The 15372-nt window shown below is 40.2% G+C and overlaps 1 protein-coding gene and 2 non-coding genes across 10 annotated transcripts in view; 1 reads left to right on the top strand and 2 right to left on the bottom strand.

Annotated features, from left to right (window-relative positions):
• Positions 1-15372, bottom strand: part of LOC118511695 (disintegrin and metalloproteinase domain-containing protein 10) — a 69145-nt gene that overhangs the window by 41857 nt on the left and 11916 nt on the right. For 5 of the 8 annotated variants that reach the window (XR_004906173.1, XR_004906172.1, XM_036055098.1 and 2 more), the window contains exon 2: positions 13359-14017. Coding sequence is in view for 6 of the 8 variants with exons in the window: in XM_036055098.1 (XP_035910991.1) it covers positions 13359-13422 (64 nt within the window). In the remaining 2 variants the exon portion in view is untranslated. Of the gene's footprint in view, positions 1-13358; positions 14018-14175; positions 14243-15372 lie in introns of all 8 variants that reach the window. The other 3 variants (XM_036055095.1, XM_036055096.1, XM_036055099.1) reach the window with 2 other exon arrangements.
• On the bottom strand, positions 2359-2431 carry Trnaa-agc. Its single transcript has one exon. It is a non-coding gene; the product is annotated as a tRNA-Ala (tRNA).
• Positions 3875-3947, top strand: Trnak-cuu. Its single transcript has one exon. It is a non-coding gene; the product is annotated as a tRNA-Lys (tRNA).

The following is a 15372-nucleotide window of genomic DNA, read 5'->3' as shown; positions in this document are numbered from 1 at the left end:
GATCATTCATCTTAACGGTGAAGAATATCCTGGACAAGATTGGACATAGTTCAAAAGAAGAAAAACATTCCCACACTTTCTATTCCATTCTATTTGTGTCAGGTTAAGTTTAATCTTCTTTTTTTTCTCTGTTGACCAACCTTGGCGTCCGGTACCACAAGCGCGACCAAAGGGAATGCTAAATACGTCAAGCACATAAGGAAATGATTCATTATTAAAATGTAAAAAAATATGTCACACGGCACAGGTTGCCTTCCAAAATAAAATCGTTCCGCATTACCAAATTTATGTTTCCTCTGCCATTGTTCGCACCGGAAGCTTCTCTTCTTGGAGCTTCAATTTATTAAACACACTTTTACTTAAAAAAAATCGTGGAACAACAGCTTACGTGAAGAAAATGAAATCCGAAACGCAAAAATTAAAATCATTAAATATTCGTTTATATAGCATTAAAATGCAGAAACAAGATCAGTTTGCACAATATTGAAAATGCTATTTTGTTCCTTTTGTAGCCGGCTGTGTTAATGGACATGCATTAAACTTGGCAGGGGGGAAAAATTAAAAACCATAAAAAATGTTTTATTCACGCGACACATGCGGAAACGAGAATGCACAAAAATGCAGCAACAGCAAAATTCCGCTTTATTTTTCCCAGAAACCAGATTTTATAACACCCGTTGTCCTTTCTGTGTCGCTAAACGATGTGCGATGCTTACGGTTCACCATAACGCTTCTGTGCTCATAATTTTTCCTCCCACAAAACCGATGCAAAACGGCGTAAGAGAGAGGGGGGTGCAACATAATTCATCGATTTTGTAATGGATGCGCCCCGAAGGAGACCCCGAGCGAGCGCGAGTGTACGAGATGACGGAAGAACACGGGATGCAATAAAAACGGACGTTCGTTGTTGGTAAATTTGCATATTCCAAGTGACCGCATGTGCCGTCAGACCCCCCCCCCCCCCATCGACCTCCGTAAGCTTCCAACAGCTTCCTTTTCTTCGTGCCCAGAAAGCTCGGCAATTGGAAGGATTGCCCTTACCACTAAAAAGTCCGTTCGACCGTGCAATCGATCGCGTTAGGTGGTGATTTGTGTGGAAAGGCGGTCACAAACTTACCGGCCACGTCCAGCTTTTCTGAAGGGGTTAAAATGAGGGCAAAATTTATGGCTGGTCAGTTCCGGGTTGTCCAGAAGTTTTGTAATGGAAGGAATCAGGAGGCTCTAACTGAATGACCTAAATATAAGCAGGATGGTAGCTGGAAGACTACCGTCTAGCAGAAGGCCAGCGACAACATATGGATGGCAATGCATCAAAACTCCGTCTGTCCTCGCACAACGCCGCACACCAGAAGGTTTTTGCAATTTATTCGTAAATGGTAAGCAAAAAATGACTTCCAATATACATAAAAAGGAACGCCAAGATGAATGAAGTGTTGCACATCCATGGCGGGTGGTTAAAGCGGGATGGAGAAACATGCTGTGGAGGTGGAATTTTCTACCGTTCAATGGGTGAAAACATTCCTGCAGCTTGGTGGGACACGACGACCAAACTCAGCCTTAACCATTTCACGCACTCTCTCCCTCTTTCTTTCGTTTTTCCGCTAGCGCCATTGTCGCTGACAAGCTTAACGATATGGTGACACGCGAGGCTAATAAATTCGTTATCCTTCCTGGTGAGGTGAAAACGACCGGCATGGGAAAATAAGCGTACACTGTTGTGTTGGCATTCAGTAGAGAATTTCCATATTTTCTTCCGTTTTTTTTTTCATTTTGGTTTTCTCATAATTTTCTATTTGTTTCTTTGCTTTAATACATTCGCTCTCTGGTTCAAACTTGGCGATCCTTTATCCGCTTTACTCATGCGAATGCGAACCAGAGTTTCTGCGCTCATAATCTACCCCCTAGTACTACCGTTTCTGATTAACGACAAAATAAGTGACCACTAAACATTGGCGGCTTCGCCTAAGATAATGGACTTCATTTGCTTTTTGGCGACTTACAGGCGTGAACGATCACAGGTTTTGGCCCGCCGTGAGTATCGCGTGGTGGTGAGATGAGGTAATTGTAGTACATTAAGTTATGATAGCAATTTCTGTGTGCGTTATCTTAATCGGTATCATAAAAAAGCCGTAAGCCGCTCACGAAAGTATTTTGGCAGACACACAACAAAAAGCCAACTAATTTATTATCATCAGACCACGTGTCTGTAGGCGTGAATAATGAGGCATCATAGAAACTGTGTACCGTAGAGAGTATTAAGAAGACAAAATTGCTGACTAGAAAAAAATAAAATAATTCCAAGGCTGACGCGTTCTACCATTATAGGACAAGTTCAACGCCGGTAAAAGAAAACTTTCTTGGAGATGCCGGGTATCGATCCCGGTACCTCTCACATGCTAAGCGAGCGCTCTACCATCTGAGCTACATCCCCTACTGTTATCAGAACAGGGCTTGTTATGGTTTGGCTACAGTTATGTTTAACAAAACATATTATATTAATGTAGCTGACATGTTAAAAATATTGTCAAGACAATATGTTTAGCAACTTCCCATTGCAAGCTAGTTTAATAGGGCGCTTCTTTCGTATTCCGACCTCGTTCATACGCCTTTCATGGCGTCCTAGCACGCAACAAATAACATCACACACATGTATCTGAAGACAAATTTATGTAAAAAGCCTTTCAACAGACGTGTCGTTAATTATGATTTATTCTAGAAAACAAGACAGAACAGAGCCACACCACCGGCACCTCGTTAACGTTGACCATCGACAATCTGTTGCCGCTGGGTCACATTTTTCCGACCCAATGAAGCAGATTGTGTGCGCAGTAGCAAAAACAAAAAATAGAACAAAAAGAGGGAAAAAGCATAATGAACAATGTTTGTATTGGAAGGCACACAACACATTAACTATGGAACTCTCGCCAGAGTTCACACATCCCCCGGAGGACCTTCATCGATAACGGGGCGGCATTTCTAGTCCTACACGATCGATGATGTGATGATTGGTAACTCTGTGTGGTTCCACAGAACTTTACCCGGTTCGTCGGTCAATTGAGCAATTTCCCTGTACAAGGCCAACACAACCCTCCAATCGGGCCCTTCGTCTTTGGATGACACATTGTGCGGTTGCCTGATAAACGAACGCACGGTGAAAGAGCTTTTTACCATTGATCAAAAGACTGTACACACATATCGTAACGTAAAAACAAGAGACCACCTTTGGCAGAGAACGTACCGAACGGAAGTCTTGCAAGGCTTACGAAAGGGTTTAATGCGATGAAACCTTTTCACAATCGGAGCGCTTCGCGATTAAATTAATACGCTCTGGCGATTGCGATGTGGTTGGCCGGATCACGGCTATTTCTTCGTTTTTTTTTTTTGCATGCAGAAATAAATAGCAACGCGTCCAGAGGAACGTACCACCACACACGCGCTCAGGTTGATGCTGGTTAACATAGTTATGCCGAGCGCAAAGATGCAGTGGTTTTAAATTGTTATATGAAACATAATACCATTGCTGATGCATTCCGAAACGGAAAACAAAGACCGAAGTGGGGGTATTCAACTCGATCTTATTTCATTTCGTTCAAGGGTCATTGAAGAGTGTTTCCCATTAGATTAGCGTACATCAACCAAGAAGAACTGATTTTACACAATAAAGAATTGAAGCGTTCTCATTTAAATTTGATGCATATGCTTCTTCTCAACACTATCTTATCTTAGGCTTATTTTCTCACCCCTCAAGCGCAATGTAAGCGCAAGTAATGCGTAAAAAATAAAAATCTGTGAATGACGCACAATCGACCGTGGACCTTACATCGGACAACCTCGATCAGATCGTTTTTTTCTTTTGTAACCACCTTATCACCTGGCCCGGCTAGCTCAGTCGGTAGAGCATGGGACTCTTAATCCCAGGGTCGTGGGTTCGAGCCCCACGTTGGGCGCTGCTGAAGCATTTTTTGATCGTGAAAAATTGTTTATAACGTCAAGATGAAGAGAAGAGTAGAGAGAAGAATTTCGAGCCCATGTAAGTAATAGAGCTCCTTTATGACTAGCTAAAAGAGACACACAATAATATAGTTTTCTCTCTACATATTAGCTACTTTTATTATATAAAAAATATATTATATGCGATATTGCACATTGTAAGTTTGTAAGAGTGTTTTGTATGTTTCGGTGATAATAATTTGTTGAATTTAAACGGAATGATAAAACTTTTCAAATATTTTCAGTTATAATCGAAACTGAAAACTTTAAACAGATTCGACATAGCTTTAAATAATTTCCACAGTAAACAACCCCACACAAGGTGACTGACGCACCCGTTCCTCATACATTGCCATTATAATGTTGCCTCTGTCTGTAGTATGCGTTAGAAATAACACAAATGTGGTTGGTTCTACGACCACAAACAACGCGTTGAACATTTACTACAGGCTACGCATACCACCGGTGACCGTTAGTCTACTTCCTGCCGAGCATAGCAGTAGGTTAAACTCTGCAATGGCATAACAAAAAGTGTTGAGGGTTTTGACCGTGATTTTTTGGACGATGGTAAGATTCAACCGTGACAATTCGATTGTGACAAATGGCGAATGGTATTGTGTGGATGGCGGATTTACTACAAATCCATAACCAGCTATATGTTTATCTCCATCGAGCGTAGCATGTCCTTCGATCAACAATTTACAATGTGATTTTACATTGACTCCACAGTATTCTTTTAATTTGATGTTATTTATCACTTCATTTGACATCGAAAGTCGAATGAAGTGCTTGCGAAACTTTAATAAAACTGAAAATACATCAATTTTGTAACATATAAAATCAGAGTTACTCTTGACAGATAACCTGACAAGCAATGCGACACCAATATGTAGTTGCCTGTGTTAAATCTCTACGGTCACCTCCTGGCTGGCAGTGGCTGACAAACGATGATATCCCCTCACACAAGGTTCACGCCTGTCTGATTTGGGTCAATTAGTTTAGAGTCTAAGTTATTTATTTTTCCATTTCATTTTGCGCACACACACAGCAACTTTCACGTGCCTCATTGACAAGGTTTGATATAGGTCGATACATTTTTCCATGTTTTTTTGTGACCTTGGGTCAGGGTGCCCATAACAAAAAAAGTGTATCAATACATCGATGTCGAGCAGTATAGAATGGTTTGCAATTGAAACAAGCGAGTAATAGTTCATAGTAACATTAAGCTATGACGTTTTACAAAGTGAACAAAAACTTTAATATGCTTCCTTGAATTCCATTCTGTACTTTGGTGATATGGTGGCCTTTCAATAGTTTAGCATAACAAACATAGTCTGTTGATGATTTGCATTGGTTTTTTGACAAATGGAGACTTTCATTTCTTTGAATGCAAACATCTCTACTTATGATTTCATTGAGCATTTACATGGTATGTGTTTACTTTATACCACTAAAATAGATAAAATTATACTTTATTTCACCAATAAAAGTCCAATAATTAAATACATTTAGTTAAAATTAGGTTATCAAAAATAAAAAAGTTAGTTAGCAGCACGAGAAAAATAAATAACGAAAGAGAAACGGTAGCAAACAAAGAAAGAGATGATGGTTATAAATTATTTGCAACATGATCATGGCTACCCATCACATGGGCACTGCACTGGCCTTGTTTAACATCACACAGAACATGTTCAATTATCAAACGTCTGTGTTAATAAACGCTCAACAAAATGAATGCCTTTTCTCATTTACATTTCGAACAACACATTACTTCTAATTGGAAAGTAAAAACCCATGTTTTATTCCTATTGTTGCCTCATGACGTTGCGATGAAACTACATTTTACCGATTTACCGATGCAATAAAATAATGTATGCAAGAACACAACAACTCTGATACAAACATTTATATATATAAAGGATATTGTCTCTTTTTTGTTGACTTTTTTGTGTAACTGTTAGAAAGCCGTTTTTTTTTCAATGACGTGGATGAAATATTCACTCTAGAAGTTGCGTAGCTAGAGAACATTCAATCTGGACCGACCATAACGAGTACCACCACTCCAGGTGACAAGGTATAACAAAACCACGTTCTCCTCTCTCTCAAATGCTCAATTTGTGATGCTAGACGTAAGCTGAGCCGATGTTTCATATTTCGAACCATCGAAAAGTAGAACAAAGGATCATAAAATATTATTACGGGGTTTTACCCTCAAGCAAACTCACGCTTTACGAAGCAACAATTTCGGCTTTCCGTCTCCTGTTGCCAAGTCCGGTGTGATCGCCGTCACCATAATCCTGTGTACTGCTGTGTTGAATATGATTTATTCTCTCTACTGGTTTTTTTCTTTCTTTTATGACTTCCGAAAAGCGTTACGATGAAATTATTGATATGATGAAGCAAAACCTGAACTATTCTAGTGCCCACAAGAATTCCGGATCCATTAGGAGCTCTTTATGATCGCGGGATAGTCTTAAAGCAGTAAAACATTAATTTCTTTTGCATAGAAAAATGAAACGCTCAAAAGAATAAAAAACAGATAAATATACATTTCAATTAAACATTACAAACACCGTACTACTCAAAGCGACACAAAGCAGAAGCGATGTTTTAAACTTTTTCGCTACAATATTTTCAAAGCCCTTAGGCACTGAGCAGTTGCTCATTAAAAGTTTTCTAAAGAATCGCTCCAACAAACAAGACTTAAAACAGATCACCATTGAACACACAGAACACCGTGCAAGATGGCTGCCGCAAATCTTTGAAAAATTGATGGTTCATGCTACTTTCCATCACATTTCCATCACAGGACATTATGATGGACATTATTGGACAGAGAGTCCCGGGAAGGGAAACACATTCATAAATAGTGGTGCCAATCATTCTCGTATACATCGTAAAGAGCATAATTTGAATTGCACAGTATTACACTTGCAGCCACAGTAACACCTGCCACCATCTGGTGCATAGCAAATTCAACAAGTAATTCCAATGAACCTGTCTAAATGTTGGGCGCGAACAGAATGATGATTTCATCAACATGAATATCAAAATATTTTGTACGTTCCTTTTTTACCGAATTCATGGCTACAAAACATAGAAAAAATGCGTAGATTTACAACAGCTTTAGTATATTGCTCCACACCCCGAATCTATCAGAGCGTTATCGTCAATTCTAAAATGAATGCTTTTGGAAATGAGTTTTCAGAACAAACGAAACACATAAAACAACCATTAAACAAAAAAGCCAAAAAAATTACAATCAAAAAAGGTTCCGAACAGTAAAACTAATAGCAAGCCATTGCTCCCGGGCTGGAGAGGGCAAACAAAAAAATAGCAGAAAATGGTGGAGCATAGAGCGTAGATAGAAATCAGGAAAGAGAGTGACATTCGTAGAATACAAACGAGATTCAAATGATGATTAATGGCGAATGCTTTGCGCACCCAGATTATTCTCTGATGCTCACTGCTGCTGCATCTACCGCCGCCCAACTACAAACGGCGCTGGAAAGTCCACCAAACGCTGGGTTGTCTTTGACTGTGATGCCCTCGAATACGCTCTTCCCATTTTGCCCCCATACAGTCTTCTGCATGAGGCGGTGGGAGGTGGGAGGGTTCTACTCGACGAAGGGAAATTCAAAAACCGGAACATGAATCATTGCCCTCAGCCGGGAGACACCAGTGTTGGCTGGGGCGAACAGGCCGGAATAATTCGCATCAGTTGGTTTGTCTCATCATCGCACGTCCTCCTACTGGCAAAGCCCATCATCACTATCATCCAAGAGCAGAACACTGGTAGTTGTGTATACGCGTGACTCTGTGTTTGTGGGTGCGTGAATGGGAGACAAGGGAGAGAATATGGGCGGCCAAACAAGCGTTACACCGCGGATGTTACTGACCTCTAGCCGCCGTTTGTGCGTTGTCGTTTCAGAATTCGCAAGATTTACGCGAATGCTGCCTTTGCTACAACGCTCGTAGCTTACGGCTACTAGTTTCCATATACTAAGCGACACTACTAGCCATGGCTGGTAGTCATCGATCAGGTTACCACAGCACAATCGGAATTAACCTTTTATTCTGCTCACCCCAAAACGCTCTTAGCCGTTGCAGCTGATGATAATGCATACCGACACGCGAAGGAAACGACTCATCAACCTTCCGCGCCGTCTGCTGCGTAATGCACTCACGCATACATACTACGCGTGATGTTATACTGTCAGTATGTGTTGGTGGTGGTAGCAATAGAAAGCATAGCGCTAAAATCATAGCGAGAGAAATCCAAAAGCGCATCCCATATACGGGGAGGGTGGTGCTCAAATTTGTGCAAAAAATTATCATCATTAGCACTGTTGGGCCAATCCCTGTGCGAGGCGCAGTTTTTTGCTTGACTCATCCGCTGGTAGTAGTAGCACACATTTAGGTTTAATAGACGGAAAAAGAACGGACAGATTACAGAAACGAATATTCCATCGCATTAGTCGAAGTAACAAGCGCACGGATTTTCTCCTGACGATGAATCATTGACACGACGTTTATGTGGACACATATCATAAGAATGAAGAAATACGTTGTATAAAAAGTTTTAGTAGCAATTATAATGCATAGAATAGAAAGCTAGCATCACAACAAGAACTTTTCGCAGCAGAAATATGCTTATGTTAAAATCTGTATCGTATTCCTTTTCCTTTGCCGATCTCTTGTTCCGGAAATTTTATAACTGACACAGCAGTTTCTTTATATTTTTTTATTTATATTTCTAGTAAGGCGGCTTTCGTATTTTTTACGGATCTACAGATATTTTTGAATCACCAAATCGAATTTGATAATAAAACAAAAAGTAGGAGAGATAGATAAAAATAAAATATCCAAAATCAAGCAAATCCTTCAAAAATCTTCGGGATCTACTAGATTTATATAGTATATTATTCAAGAGGTCTGCCTTGTCATCACTAGCTTCCTTGACTTAGTTTACACCCGTAGCTGGATAGTACGACCGGAGTACGAAAAATCCTGGACCCAGTGAAGACCTGTGCCGCCTCGGTCACCAGACTGCCTCTAATGTAGCATATTAATGCAGTGCCAATTTCTGGTGTCTCAAGACATACAATTGCACTGTCTACAAGCTCAAGAAAATCATTATTTCCTTACTCATATTTATTTATATCCTTGAAAAACCAAAATAAAAATATTAAAACTTTTATTCAGTCAACAAGCTTCATTTTGATGCGTAAAACAATTGTTAATGTAAAAAAATACTCCCAAGGCAACTTCCTACTGACATATAAACCTTGATTGTTTCAACCGGAACAAGCAGTTTCCATTCACTGTCACTGCAACTAAACCCCGACATCTTTACCGGAGGGGGTAACAAACATTTTAGAATCAATTTTCGTGTGATGTTCTCCTCTGCGCGCCATACCAACGCCTCTCACCCATAAACTCGCCATCGACGGCATCGTTTGAAACGGTTGAATTAATTTTTGGGACATTTTATACGCACACATTTTATACGAGTGTTAACTGGTTTATGTTTTATCCATCTCCGTCTGAATGCGATTGAAGGACACCACTTCCGAAAGCCGGACCAATGAGCGACACACAAACAAACCGTCGTCATATGCCAACAAACAGTCACGTACGGTCGCGGAATGGGAAGGAACAAATTTTCGCCAAAAGCACAACCACTTCGTTTCGGACGAAAAAGCACACCGAACGCTGAAACGCTTCCAAATTACTACATTACCAACCAACGACCAGGAGGTGCTGCTTCTACCAACGTCTTTGTGCTGGGCAGCTTCAAGCGTCCTTCAAAAACGCGTTGGAGGTTATTTTCGCTGTGACTCGTGAAAATGAGCCCCGTAAGCAATGATGGCGGGCGCTTGTGGCAAAACCTAGACATTATTGACGCGAAACGAAAATGACCAAACATTGCCGCCTTAACGGCACAGACGAATTAAAAAGTTATTCTCGAGTCTCGTAAAATAGATGCGCCAATATTAGAAATGTAACATAAATAAAAAGTTGATCTCTGTGGTTTATGGCGAGAAAGCTGAAGTAATGGTATAAAACTTCAAGTACCACAAAAGTATAAGCTTAGTTGTCAAATGATTCATCTTATAAGTAAGTTCTTCTGAAGATCACCTGCCAAAAGCGCTCTATTCACTTCAGTGGCAGATCACCCTGGGGGCGGAAGGAGCGGCCGCTCGGGACCTCGTCGGTCAGAGGGACCTCATCCCCATGTTTCCTTCTAACATCACAATTAGTGGAGCCTCAACTGCCATTCCGCCCGGGGCCTCCAAATATCTTAACCCACCACTGATTCACTTATCAACTTCACTTCGGCTCTGTTATGATAGCTGGTTTCAGTTTGCTCTATTAACATCGTATTAAAAATTTATTTCAAAAGCTCTTATCTGACCCTCTTATAATCGCTGTCATACAACAGGTATTACGCATGCAAAATATATCGTAAAAAATGCAACCACATAGCACGATGTCGATTGCTTAAGTCCTTCCTAATAACACATAAATCCTATACCTGCTGTAAGCAACAGGATCGTAGAATACAAGTAGAGAACAGAAATTAAATTGACCTTCCTTATCCTTGTCCACGAGCACACCCCAGGCAAACACATTCAAAAAAGGTCGAATCGTCCAAAAAGGAGAAAAGGAACCTTTCTAATCCGCAAAGGACTCCTTGCGTTTTTATGATGGTATAGGTACACACGGGTAAATCTAAAATAGAAAGAAAAAATGAACCACAAATCACTTTGTCACCGCGTGATGAACTTTTTCGGCAGCAAATGAAACCAAAACCAAAAACTTGACTGTGTTAAGAAAATGCTTAATACAGCTTTTCACTAACGAAACTTCGAATCCCTTTTTCAAGTGGCGCATTCCTTTAATTTATGTTTATCTCCTGTCTTAAGCTTTCTTGCTTAAGCTTACTGGTTTCTTGCCCATAAATATGTCGAAACCACATCCATCTTCTACAAACACCATGCAATTAAATTAGTATCATACACACATCTTCGTATCTTGTGGCTCATACGTACAAAGTTAGTCCGAGCGATGCTTTCCATCTACCACCACCACCTGCTGCATGTCGTTTTATCGTACTGGAACCTCAAACTCAAACAGAACACAAAACTGGAGCACAACATTCGCAATCTGAATGACATGTAAGCGCAAATAAGAACTCAAAAATCGCCCCAAGTGAAAACGTTGGTAGATAATTAACAGAACCACAGGCACACAAGCATGAGGCGTATGAAACCACACGTCCCAGACAGCGTAACTAACATCTTTTATGTGCAAACATAAAGTTCACGTGTGTTTGACCTTATTTCACTGCCGAGTTAGTCACTTTACAGAACCGCTTGTACAGTTTCTCCAGACTTTATATTAACCAGTAATACAAATCATTCAATGTCACAGTTTTGTGAATTAGAAAACATGATTTTATGTTCAACCTTTATAAAAATTGTATCCTCTCTCAATGTTAGGCATTCAAACCATCGATTAGAATGCAAAAGAATACATCACGTAAAGCCGTCAAACGGCGATCACGTTCGGCATTCAGCAGCGACAGGGAAAAAAACACACTTTCGTAACTTTTAATTGCTTTCGCGTCGCCCAACAGGTCACCAGTCCATCATCATCAGCGTCTCCGTGCCACGTGTACACGGTAAAACGTCAACTATCTTCTGTCGCTTCTATAAGATTCCTGTGCTAAATGCTAAATCGTGATCCGTTGACGAGCTGCAGGCGATAGAATGGAAATTCTCGGCGTTTCTCACAACGTTTTTTTTTTGTTTCTTAAGAGAACAAGACAAGGCAAGACTGGTGAAAACTTGGCTCTTACTTAATAAAATACATAATTATTATTTATTTAAACTGGTTGCCTCGAGGGCTTTCCAGTAGCGTTAGATACAATAATGTAAAAATAAAACATATAATTAAAACGGTCATGAAAGGGACGAAACACATTAGGACAAGGAAGAAAATACAAGGGAACGGAATAAAGCAAAGGACATACTCTGGTCAAACAAATCACCTACTGACTTGAAATCATATAAGGCGCGCATCCAAGGGTCACTTTGAGCAAAGCGCGAACGTCGCAATGGGATAAGAAATGGAGGGCGAACGCGCAAGCGGTAGGATGGGACATAGATGGGAATGGTTGCCAAGAGGGTAGGGGAGTCAATGTTGGACAAGAAGGATTTTGGCAATAAATAGCCTGCGCGCCTGACAATGACGATCTTTTAAGCCAACCAGTCCCAGCAACTGACACCGCACCGAGGATGGAGAAGAAGCAGCACTGGGGTCGTTTAGGCAGCGCCTTATGGCGATTCTAGAACACGTCCGTTGTACCCTCTCCAACCTATCCATAGAGGTGACACCTGCTGGCGTAGTCCAAAATAGGAACATACATGAAAAAATAAATAAATAAAATACTTCATTCAACAATATCCTACAGAGTGATCTGACTATTGTAAGGTATCCGAAGGATTCCTCAAATATCTTAAAAACCTACCGTCAGTTTAATTTGAAGTTGTAGATTCGTTTGTCTAGAAGCAGCTTTTTATCTTTCGTCTCTTTCCCGACTTTTGAAAATGTTCCTAAATCTATTATTTTCGTAGAGTGTTCATCGGATTCCCAAGGGAAAGGTTTGTTGTGATACACTAATCACACTTCAACAACAAGGAACTCCTACGAGAAATATTCTAAATTATATGAAAATAACTCTTCTATACGAAAAAAACGCTAAATCTAAATACTTCTAAAGTTGATGCTTATATCTGTTTGATCCACAAAGAATGCTCATGTACACAAATGAAAGCCCAACATTCACAAAATTCACTCACACTGCAAATACCGAAGCGAGAGCGAAGAGAAGTTATCCCCTCTGATGGTAATTTAGCATGATTTGCATTCAACATGCTCTCGGGAGGGGACTTAGGAAACGATTTCAAATATCTTTCAATTCTACGAACGTTTCCCTTAATCCCTCGGTACCTGTACCTCATCCTTAGATTTCACACTGAGCTCTGCCTGACTGCCTGCTCTGCAGGAAGCGCCACGTGCCATTCTAAGCGCAAAAACCACCGGAGAAACCTCCATCCAACTTCATCGTACCCCGATCGTGGCAAAGGATTAGAGATAGGAAGTCAAACACCGCCACAGGATTAGGTGGAAGTTGAAAAATCATAAGCCAAAATGGAAGCTCATTTCAAACTGTTTGTTTATCCAAATCATCATCCAAATCCCGCCATTCTGTGTTACCCCCCCTCTTAATAGTTGGTTATTCTGAGCGAAAACAACGGTCACATTCTTCATGTTGTAAATAATGTCCGAGATTTACTCACCACTTTCGATGTCGTTGAGGAGCAGCAGCATAAAAAGTAGCAATAATCCACATTTCAGATGCATTTTTTCACCCGATCAGCCGGAACCGGATGGCCGCCGCCGATCGTGCTGTGTTCTGAAGCGCGAATGTGCCGTCGTCTTGGCTTCGTCGTCGCACACGTGCACGGGAGAAAGCAGCTAGACAAACACTACGGACGAACGTGTTAGCGTTTGCTACTCTACGCTTCGAACACTGCTTTTGCTCACTGGTTAAAACTTTTCTTCACCAATTTTGCACAATTCCTTCGTTACCCGTAATGACTCATACACTGATGCTTTGCTTTTTCAAAGGATTGGAAAACAAAACTCACGATCACTAAAACCCACTTGCTGATCCTTTCAATTGATGAGATGAGATGAGAAGAGATCCTTCCGAGTACACATCCAAGAGCACAAGACGAGCATTTATCGATCTGTGTACCACCACACCGTACACTACTCCAGCACACACTGACACACACTGGGGAGGCTATTTTTTACACTTGCCCTTCATATGTGCAAGGTTCTTTCATGGACTCATATAGATTATTAATTTTGAACCACTTTTTTATCAAATTTCAGAGATTCACGCGATCAGATCTTCATTCACACATTAATTTCTTAAAAAATGCACACGCACCTAAAAAAAATGAATACACACAAACCATCAGACACTAATCGTAAGCAAAATTACACAAAAAAAAACTTTATCTTCCACTTCGAATCATATCTTAGTTTGCACCGAAAAAAAAACAATAATTGCACCAGTATGAAACGAGATAAAATTGTTAAACTAACGTTATTCAAATGATCTGTTTCAATTTAACGCGATTGAAGCTCCAATTTCACACGATATCCAGTGCGCCTGAAACGAAATAGAATGAAATGAAAATTAAAATTTAATTACTGTTCTGCGCAAGTTAATTAAATGAAAGAAAACGATCGTTTAATTGCGGTTTGATTGGTTAATATTCGCATCGAGCAACGACAAATTTGCCCTGTTTCCATCGAACCAAATGTCATCCTCATACGACTCCAGCAAAGACTGTCGGGATGTCCTGAAGCAGTAACTGTATGGTTCCTTTCCCACCATTTGGCTGTTTCGCGTGTTAGAATGATGGCCGCCGTTTGTAAAAATTATATCCCAACAGTGTATCATGCTTGACAATTACTACCACAATCAGTGTAACCATATGGTACATTTCTTACAAGATTCCTCATACAAGATTTAACAAAATTTGTAAATTATTTCCGTGTGCTTTAGACAAGTTTGGTGGCTACGAGGTTATCTTAAGCCATCTAAGAAAACAACAAAATAAAGACTTGGACAAACTAGCCGCAAATAGAAGATTTCAAAAGTTTATCAAATCCACAAGATTTCAGAAGAAATCATGTTGGATGTACCTGGACAAAAAAGTATCTAACTTGCTAATAATTCGCTCCATGAGCTATCGTCCAACATTCCGAAATTAAACAATTATGAACTTGCTTGCCCGATTAAATTTTTGCAGTTGTGCAGGTCGAATGCTACTTCGGTCAGTCGATAATTTTTTTCAAAGGGCTTCAACTTTTCAGAAGACAGGATCAAATCCCATACTAGCAATGTCGAAGAAAAATCTGAATTGGATAGCCAGACTCTAGACAGATTCCGGCAGACATAAGCACAACCATATTTTGTTTATTCACTTTGTAAAATTATGAGAAATGTAGAATACAATTTCTATACTTTAACCCAGTTTAATTCATCAATATAAAAATTGTGGTATAAAATATTGAAACCAACCGGGGATGACAATCCTGACCGCAAGTACGAAGAGCAGAACCCCACTTTATCTCGCTCTCCCAGATATCCATTCAATTCCTTTGGCAAAAATGTTGCTAGCTGAAGCAAAACTTATGTTTCTTTGTTTCCTCCTAACGATGGCGCGGGTTGAAAGGTGCAAAATTATGCGTATGGAAATCGTTGCTCTTTCACTACGCTTTGTCTGACTGACT

Source organism: Anopheles stephensi, chromosome 3, assembly GCF_013141755.1.
Source record: "Anopheles stephensi strain Indian chromosome 3, UCI_ANSTEP_V1.0, whole genome shotgun sequence".
NCBI classification, from domain to species: Eukaryota; Metazoa; Arthropoda; class Insecta; order Diptera; family Culicidae; genus Anopheles; species Anopheles stephensi.
Note: the sequence above shows the minus strand (reverse complement) of the source record. Positions and strands in the feature narration are given on the sequence as shown.